Source organism: Corvus cornix, chromosome 6 (assembly GCF_000738735.6).
Source record: "Corvus cornix cornix isolate S_Up_H32 chromosome 6, ASM73873v5, whole genome shotgun sequence".
NCBI lineage: Eukaryota > Metazoa > Chordata > Aves > Passeriformes > Corvidae > Corvus > Corvus cornix.
Window position 1 is genome coordinate 20621254 of NC_046336.1, and position 9163 is coordinate 20630416.

At 42.6% G+C, this 9163-nt stretch overlaps 1 protein-coding gene across 1 annotated transcript; it reads left to right on the forward strand.

Moving 5' to 3' along the window:
- The first annotated feature begins 6716 nt into the window (after positions 1-6716).
- Positions 6717-9036, forward strand: CHCHD1 (coiled-coil-helix-coiled-coil-helix domain containing 1). Its single transcript, XM_010412275.3, has 3 exons — positions 6717-6891; positions 7378-7496; positions 8644-9036. The coding sequence occupies exons 1-3, from the start codon at positions 6750-6752 to the stop codon at positions 8752-8754; spliced, it is 372 nt and encodes a 123-aa protein (XP_010410577.1). The 5' UTR covers positions 6717-6749; the 3' UTR covers positions 8755-9036.
- Positions 9037-9163: the final 127 nt, after the last annotated feature.

Below are 9163 nucleotides of genomic sequence, written 5' to 3' on the forward strand. Positions count from 1 at the left end.
TTCAGGATTGAAGAGGCCACCATGTGCTTGAGAAGTAAATTAAGATAAAGCAAAGTAAGGATGCTTTAGTTCTGAATATTCACTTCTGCTAAACAAGTTAATGATATTTAAGTAAATTGTTTTAATTAATGCCTTCAGTTACTTCATTTCATGTTTCTCTATAGAAAATAATTCAGTCTTCTTTAACTGCATTCTCTTAATTAGCTATATCTCAAAACATTTTCTTATTCAAGTGTTTGGTGGAATAGCCAGGAGGAGAAATTGTGATCTTGCTTTTTGTACTAAACATTAAAAATAAGAACCAGGTATTAGCACATGCTGCTTTTACTATTTTATCCTGTAATTTAAGTAGATTTTCCAGAAGTGCAGCATTTATAATAATTTCCAGGTCTTTATTATAATTTATCTGCTGTTGCCAAAATTAGACATGCTACATTTAATGTATTGCCCTTACAGGAGTAACAGGAGGAAGTACCAATAGAAGTATGTGCATCAGCACCTGATGAGTGATGTCCAAAGCCCCATTTTGTCTTCCTGCTCAGCAACATGAGCATGTTTCTCAACTAACAATAGCACTGACGATATGGTGGTACAAGCTGAAGAGTAGCTAGCAAAGTAGGTAAAAACTTCTTCCTTGGGGCCCTTATTGTTCATTTGCTAATTCACAGCTGAGTATTCCTTCACCACTATATACTTTCTGTACTCAGTCTATTACGATCAAGAGCCAACAAGGTTACTTTGTTAGTCTTGCAGGGCTTGTTTGTTGATTTGCTCTGTGTCTATACTACAGAAGGCTGTTGCTTTGAGCTTGATGACTGTTGCAAAGCACAGGAGTATTTCTGATCGTCACCTATCATCTTAACGTGGGTATGAAAGGAGTACAGATCTGAAAGTAACTTTTTTACGGTTATTCTATGGGTTTTGTCTGTTTTTCAAAGTACAACTTTCAGTTTGTAGTTCAGTCACAAGTCATTTCATAGCTTTCTCTTCTGAGTTTTTAGTGTCTTCCTAGGTTTAACTATTTTTTACAGTCTTAGAGGTGGTGAACTTCTCAAACGATAATGAATATTAGCTGTGAAGCTCACCCAAGCCTTGTTTCTTTTGTATCTGCAGTGGTTTTTTTCTGTAGCAATAGATCATACTAGCTTTATTGCCTCCTCTGTGTCACAGTACTTCCATGATTTATAAACCGTGTATCTGTTGCCTCCATTAATATAGTAAATTTATTTCACTTTTTATGTATGGTACGCAAGAATTAAGGCTGGAATATTTATTCAGTTCATAGTATGAATACCTGGTGTAGGTGCCAGGCAAACTCTGCAGGGACAGGAGAGGTGAGGTGGTAATCCTCCTCAGGTGGGTGGGGTTGTGGTTGCAGTTGTGTTTGAGGCTGCTGACTGACCTTCACAGCATCTACTGCTCTGCACAGCAAGGACTGCAAAATGTTGAGTAAAGGTGGTTCTACCACCATGGCTTTACTTTCATTCTCTCCTGTTGGAGGAGACAGGAGGAGAAGCTGGGTCTCTGAAGAGTTTGCAATTAATTTACTTAATAATGTGTTTGAAAGGATTGCTATATAGCGCCAGCAAGTACTGCCAGTCTTAGCCAAAGTGAATTCAATTTACCCTCCTAGTTGTCTTTCCACTAATGCAAGTGTGTGAATGCAGACAAGGAGGAAGGTCACTGCAGCATTATTATTTTGGAAAAAGGTTCCCGATTTCTGTTCTTGGCTGCTAACTGGATTTCTCACTTCACTGCTTTAAATCCAAACCAGCTAGATGGTGGCTGAATGTCATCACTCATATTGTGACTACTGGAAGGCTATGTGATACTCAAACTAAACATGATAGATTCAACATTTATCTCAATCATTTTCATACAGTGTAGGTACCCATATTCATAAAAACTGAGACTATCAGGAATTTCAAAGATACCAAATATTGAAGATGATTACCTGTGTAAATGCTTTGGCAGGATCCTACAGACTAGGGTGAGTGGCTTCACTGCTTATGCATTGTGCCTGTTTACTGTGTGACTAGAGGGAGGCTTTCAGAGCTGTCAGGATAGCTTTATTCACTAGCATTAATGTTCTAAAAATAAGTATCTCCTCATTACTGCTCACATGAAACCCCAGTAGATTCTATTGATGCTGTGTCTCAGAATTGACTTGACAAGCTAGGATAAGTTTGTGCCCTCTGAGATGTGAGAGAGGAGAAACAAATGTCTGACTGAAGGTTAAAAATCTAGCAGTCCAATGCATTGCATTGATTGGACGAGCCACAGTTTCATTCTTCTGTGATACCAAGTGCTGCCTATTTATTTTATTTACTGAACTAGTAGTCTGTGTTTGCTGTCCTTTAGCAAGGACTGCAATTTGTAAGAAGCATATAACCTCACTGAAGAATATTGATTTGATACCTAACATTGATGATTTCTAGAACTCGAAAGGAGTTCAAAAAGAGTTGCCTTTTCTTATTTCAGTCACTAATAATTTTCAAACTGAAAGATCTCTGTGTCCTGTCTGGTAAATAGAATGAGCACCAAAAAACAGTGGATGTATATGTTCAGAGGGAAAGGAGAACGAGCTGCTTTCTCTGGAAATGGTCTGCAAAGTGCAGCAGCAGCAGGAGAATCACAGCAGAAATGCCCCTCTTGCACTTCGACAGAGGGTAGTTTTAAGTGGTGTGGAAGAACAGCTCTTAAAGGACTGGGAACAGGATAAATGAATTGGAACTCAGCCATCAAGGACATCAGAGTTTTAACAGGCATTGCTGTGTTGGACAAGCAGCCATCTGCCTGGCTTACTGTCCTGCCATACACACTCTTCAGCCATAGTCCCAAGAGAGCCACTCCCTTAACCATTAGTTGTCATCTATCCGGTTGTATTTAATTAAGGTTATTGATGGATCTCCAGGCACCTTCTGGGAAGTTGTATCAATTGGAAACATACAGGGTAGCAGGTTCCTTCATTCTGCCTGGAGACCTCTACTGACAGGGTGAAATTAATCAGAGACAAAATCCTTTTAGTGGTATGATTAACTGAGCCAAAGCCTGCATCAGGCTTTAACAAATTGTACTTCTCTTTATGGTTCATTGTCTCAGAGCTGGCAGTGAGAGATAGATGGCCCTGCAGAGGGATTAGGAAGGATGGAGAGGAATGGAGCTGCAGGATTTGTTCAGAGCTCTGACACCACTAGCATCTTAATTTGTGTGCTCTTAAATACATTCTTTACTGCAGAAAAGACCCATTTAATGTGCAAGTGTCTCAGCTAGAGATGGTTCTGGGGATCTTGGAATGGATCAGAGCAGATGATGATACTTTGTGGCATCTCTGAGCAAATAAGGAGGCACAGGTAATTTGCAGTGGAAATGCGATGAATTTCCTAGATCCTGGGAGTTAGGGCTTAGGGGTGGCAGGTCAGAACTACTCAGGTAGGCAGAAAAATGCAGAGCAGCTGATCTGATTGAGATAGCATAGAATAAGGGCTGGGCTGGAGTTGGGTTGGGGTGTGACATCTTTCCTTGTGAGTCCATGAATATATTGTGCTAATGAGAGCATTAGGTGCTAATACTGTCCAAACACAATAGCTCAGCAGGCAGGAGTTAGGTCTGAACCACCTGGAATCTTAGCAAACTGGTTAGTTTCACTACTAAGTTGAAGTGGAAGTGCTTTAAATTCAAGGCATCTCCAATTAAATTGGTTTAAGGAGGTCAGGGTGAGACAGATGAGAATAAATTACGGTAGGTGAGAGCTTTATGAACTGGTATGAGAAGAACTGGTGTATTCAAGATAAATTTGTGTGAGAATACTAGAATTTACCTGAAAGCTGGATCCATGCAGTTCAAAAATACATGGATATCAACTCTATTCTTTTTTCCCAAAAGAACTGATTTCTTAGCCTCATCCCCTAATTGATTTTTAGGCAGTATCTGGAGGTTTTACATAGTTACACCAGAAAGTGAAGAATACATGGTGTAATTTCTCAGCTCTTAAAGAGGTATTTAAGATAACAGTCTCATTTTAAGGGTGTATTTTATCACAGCATTGTTAGCATTGTATTTAATTGTGGCATAGCATTTACTGTAGCATCATATGTGGCCCTTATTCAGTTGTGATATATATTCTTTTCAAATCTAATACTAATAGTTTAAGCTCTGTGGTTCATTTTGGTTTTGATTAGCTGAAACACAAGCTAAGATTCAGCTTTAAATATGTTGATACAAGAAAAATGTTATAAATGCTAATTAGTGAAAGTCAAAGTTTTACATGGTTTTTATAGTTGTACATTCAGGAGTCACAGTGAAACATCTGTGGGGTTCAGTGTTGAGGGAATTTGGTTTCTGACTGTCCCAATAAAGTCAGCATTTCTGTTCCATTCATTAGTGACTTGGTGCTATCAGCTGAGAAAAAACAGGCTGTGGAGAGACTTGGCTATTGAGTAACACACCCCTTTTGTAGTTCTGCATTCTCCCTTAAAATTGTGTAATACTAAAAAATAATGTTTAATAATAAAACAGTGTCCTGCTTCAGATATCTCTGCCTGGTGTGTGCAGGCACAGTCATGTACCTTATTCTGTCTGCTTAGGAATTGCTTAGGCTGATGCTCCAATACCAGACTGAATGCCAAAAAAAAAGTTCTAATGCAGACAGCAGTAACTAACAGGAAGCTATTACAATTCTCCTTGTGTAGTTTGACTTTCTATTTCTCAGCCTCCCCTCCTCCCCCACCTCATTTTTCTTGGAATTAATTAAATGAGAGATCAGCTTTTGAAGGTGAAAGGACTCGAACGTGCTGCCACCATTAGCTAATGTAATTTGGAAAAAGGAGGCTGATTTACAGGGAGTGCAGTTCAGCTTCTCTTATGTCTTAGTACTTTTGTCTTTCCTTGTTACTATTTCTGTGCCAATCTCGTTAGGCACTGCAGGAGGCAAATGCAGCAGGGGAAGGTGGGTAGCTAGAAGTAAGGTAGGAAGTAAGGGTAGCTAGAAGAGGCAAAACCAAGAGTAGCTGAACCTCCCATGAACTGGAATACTGAAACGTGTTTCACGTGCCTGTCTTGGGTTTGCAAATTCTCCATTGTTTAGAGTTGCACAATGCAAGCCCTCTGGCCTAATTTGAAGATGTCAGCCTGTTTTCTTTCCTCTCTACCGGTAGTCAAGCGCAAAGGATAGTTTGTTTCTTGTCTTTTTGGAAAAAATGGAAATAGAGAAACATCCTGCTTACCAAAATGTTTCAGAATGTCCAGAAAATTTGTACCTTAAGAGATGAAAATTTATGCCTAGAAGAGTGCTTAAAGAAATCTTTTGTTTACTTGAAAAATGTCTTCTCATACTCTTTAATTTGAACTCTAAGTATATACTATTTTAAAAATAACACAAAAATAATTATAAAATTGGACATACCAGGATTTATTGTCAGCAGAAGCAGTAAATTCTAGTAACCACATTGAGAATTTTGTTGTTTAAGCCTGGTGATGTTTAGCTCAACAGAATTTCTAAAGTCTTGTTAACTTCCTTGACTAGGCAAAGGGGAGTCCTTTGGGTTTTATGTCTAGGAGGTTGAATATATTTTAATCCAAATTTGTGTCCGATAAAATAAAAAAAAAAAAATTGCAAAGAAAAGCATCTTTGATTTGGCCTTCTTTGTATGGTCAGAGAACTTCAGCTGTTCTGGATACAGTGGTAAAATGGCTTATTCGGGAACTGCTCCACGACAAGGATCTGAGTGCTTTGCGTCCCCAGTGTCTGGCGTTTTAACTCCTCACTTTTCTGCATCTACTTTGTCTTGCTGTGCAAGAGACCTGTTTGTATCCCAGCCTTTGGAATGTTCCTGTGCCTTCTGTATTGCCTGCCTTTTTCAGCTGGGGACATGAGCACCTGCCAGATGAGTTGAGGACTTCCAGGACCTAGGGAAGAAGCTTCTGGGAACAAGAGGTTTTTTCCACCACTGAGTATGAGGCTGTGGGAATGATGCTGCCATTTTGAAAGCAGCAGTTTCAGTATCAGCTTGGAAGGAACAGTAGGAACAATGCAGGGGAGACCCAGCTGTAATGTAATGGAGAGAAATGAGGGGCTGAGAGCTAAATGATGTGAGTTTGAAGTACCAAGAAGAGTTTCCATTCAGTTGCAGAAGAACTTGATAAGAGACGAGTGAGAGGGACCTCATCCATGTCTATTAGTATCTGAGGGGAGAGCATCAAAAGGATGGAGGGATGCAGGCTCTTCTCTGTGGTGCTGGGCAATAGGACAAGAGGCAACGGGCAGAAGCTGATGCACAGGAAGTTCCACCTGAACATGAGGAACAACTTTACTGTGCAGGTGGCCGAGCACTGGAACAGCCCAGAGAGGCTGTGGCGTCTCCCTCGCTGGACGTATTCCAGAACTATCTGGATGCAATCCTGTGCAATCCCAACCTCGCCCATTCTGTGATTCCTTTAATTCCATCTGAATTACTTGAAACAATCATGATTTCTTCTGCTCTGGCTGAAGTGTGTTTGCTCCTTCGTTAGTTTTGCCGCAGAAGGAGTTTCTGGATGGTAATTGTTGGGGCAGTGGCTGAGTGGTTCCGCGCAGGGCGGAAGCTGTGGGGAGTTACTCGATTTCCGTGGCCTGTCCTTGGCCGGATGGGCAGGAGGGGGCGGAGCGGGCGGCTGCGCCACGGGCGGCTTCCCGCGCCAGGGGAGGGCGGGCCCCGCTCCGCCCCGCTCCGCCCCGCTCCGCCCCGCTCCGCCCCGCGCTCCGGGCGGGCATGGCGGCGGCCGCGTACCCCGCCTGGGTGACGCGCTGGGTGTCCGGGCAGTGGCGGAACAAGAAGCGGCCCCCGGCGCTCCGCCCGCCCCGGCCGCTGGCGCTGGCCGACCAGGTGGCGAACCGCCGGGAGCAGCTGACAGGTGAGCTCCCGGCGGCGGGGAGCGGTGGCGAGGGGAAGGCTGGGCCCGGCCCCGCCAGCGCTGCCCCGGGAGCTGAGCCGCCGCTGTGCCCCGGGAAGGGCCGCGCTGCTGGCGGGGCTCGGCCGTGCCTTGTGCTCCGCAGGGCAGCAGAGGGGAGGGGCCGGTCTGGGCCATGGAATTCGCGCCCGGTTCTATGGGAAGGATCTTTTTCTCACACTGCAGCCCTAAGTTTGCGTCGTATGCGAGTCAGGCACGCTGCGTCCTAGCATTGCCTTTACTTTAAAAATTCAGTCAGATGCTAGGTGGCTGCAGCTGTTTGCTTTCTGTTAGCAACAACTTCTCTGCCCAAAGCAAAGCTGAGATCTTTAGTTTTGCGTTTCCTCACTCGCCTCTACCCCATCTTCTTTGGAGATTTATGCACTGTGGAGGCTGTTAGCATTGAATTCCCCAACACCTGAGATTTCTGGTTGTGTCTTTCCCTTCTAGAGGCTACGTGCATTACAGAGATGTCGGTAATGATGGCCTGCTGGAAACAGAATGACTTCAACGATGCACCTTGTACCGAGGAGATCCGGATGTTCTATGACTGCGTGGCAAAGGCAGAAGTAATTAAGGCCCCTTTTATGTTCTTAAAGGCTAGCAGTAGGGAAGGAGGAAGCCTCCAGTCATTTTTTGTGTGCCAGCAAGAATTACGTTCTCTGAACAATTTGATTGTGACCCATTTGAGCAACTAAGAGCAATTAAGCTGGTGAAGGATCCAGAGAGTCCTACAAGGACGAGCTGAGGGAGCTGGGGTTGTTTAGTCTGGAGGAGAGGAGGCTCAGGGGAGACCTTATTGCTCTTTACAACTACCGGGAAGGAGGTGGTAGCCAGGTGGTGGTCAGTCTCTTCTCCCAGGCAGCTGGTGATGGGACAAGAGGACATGGCCTCAAGCTGTGCTAGGGGAGGTTCACGCTGGACATCAGGAAGAACTTTTTCACTGAGGGTGTGTTGAAACATTGGAACAGGCCGGCCTGGGAGATGGTGGAGTCACCATCCCTGGTGGTGTTCAGAAAATGACTGGACATGTCACTTAGTGCCACGGTCCAGTTGGCAAGGTGGTGATTGGTCAAAGGTTGGACTTAATGATCTTGGAGGTCTTTTCCAACCGGTTTCTGACTTTGAAGGCTAGACATTTTTGAAAAATAAATTTGATACTGTTTGGAAATCAGGGGTTTCTGATTGTGTATTATATATTAACATATTATAATAATACTATATTATAAGCTTGAAGTAAAATATTTTTCAAAATAGACTAAAGGTACGTATATGTACTAAACTTGTCCTTAAACTGGTTTCAGGTTTCCATTTTCTTTCAGTAACAGTGTCATCATTTAAATAGTTATTTACTGTTGCTGTTTGACAGCATAAGTGAAAAATTATCCCCAGTTTATTTGGTAGATGACAAAGAATCAAACAAAAATCAAAGAATAACAGAAAGTAAAAGATCTGAGTTGTTACCAGAAGTTTATATCATCATTAACTAAGAATATGGGAGGATATAATCTTTGCAAGATGTCAGTCATTAATTGCACTATTTGAAGGCCATCAGCTTGTTATTATTGAGCCAAGTGCTATGGTAAGTGTTCCTTAAAGAAACAGCATTTTTCTGAAAAAAACATCCCCATACAGTTAGTAGTAGTCTCTGGGAATGAGCATCAACTCTGCAAATAAATGGAGGTAAATATTTTGAGGGTTTTTTTTCTCTTTCAGAAAGAGCGCAAGAATCAAAATGAGGACACCCTGTCATCCAGGGGAAACTTGCCTTCAAGCAAAGTGAACAAGCTCTTGAAGAGGTTTCCTCAGATCACCCATTATGTATAATGTACTTTATGAAAGGGACTGTGGACAAGCAATTAAAGTTGGGGTCTTTGTCAAAAAAGAGGAAAGTCAACTTGAGTGATTGTTTGATGTCAAGTGGTTTGTGGATCTTGACCCTGCTGTTGATTCCAGAGCAAAAACCACCCATCTTGAGTATCAGCTGATTTCGTTCATGAGACTCTTGGGTCTTGCAGTGTTAGGATTTCTGCAGTGTTGTTCAACTAGTCTACTTGGGTCATCACTGTTAAATAAAACCTTCTAGGCAAACATGTAAATGCATTTCCTTACAGGGTGACTTCCTCACATGCAAGTTTCTTGCCCAGCTCTGGAGCTGCTATCCAAAAGTTTTTAGGCTCGAACACTGAGCCATCTTAAAATTGATAGTAATCTCATGGCTTGTACTCTTACATGT

Bases quoted from the DNA above. Each gene is read 5' to 3' on its own strand.
- CHCHD1 (XM_010412275.3), top strand. From the start codon at position 6,750: ATGGCGGCGGCCGCGTACCCCGCCTGGGTGACGCGCTGGGTGTCCGGG. The intron at 6,892-7,377 runs GTGAGCTCCCGG...TTTCCCTTCTAG, and splicing joins CCGCCGGGAGCAGCTGACAG to AGGCTACGTGCATTACAGAG. The intron at 7,497-8,643 runs GTAATTAAGGCC...TTTCTCTTTCAG, and splicing joins ACTGCGTGGCAAAGGCAGAA to AAAGAGCGCAAGAATCAAAA.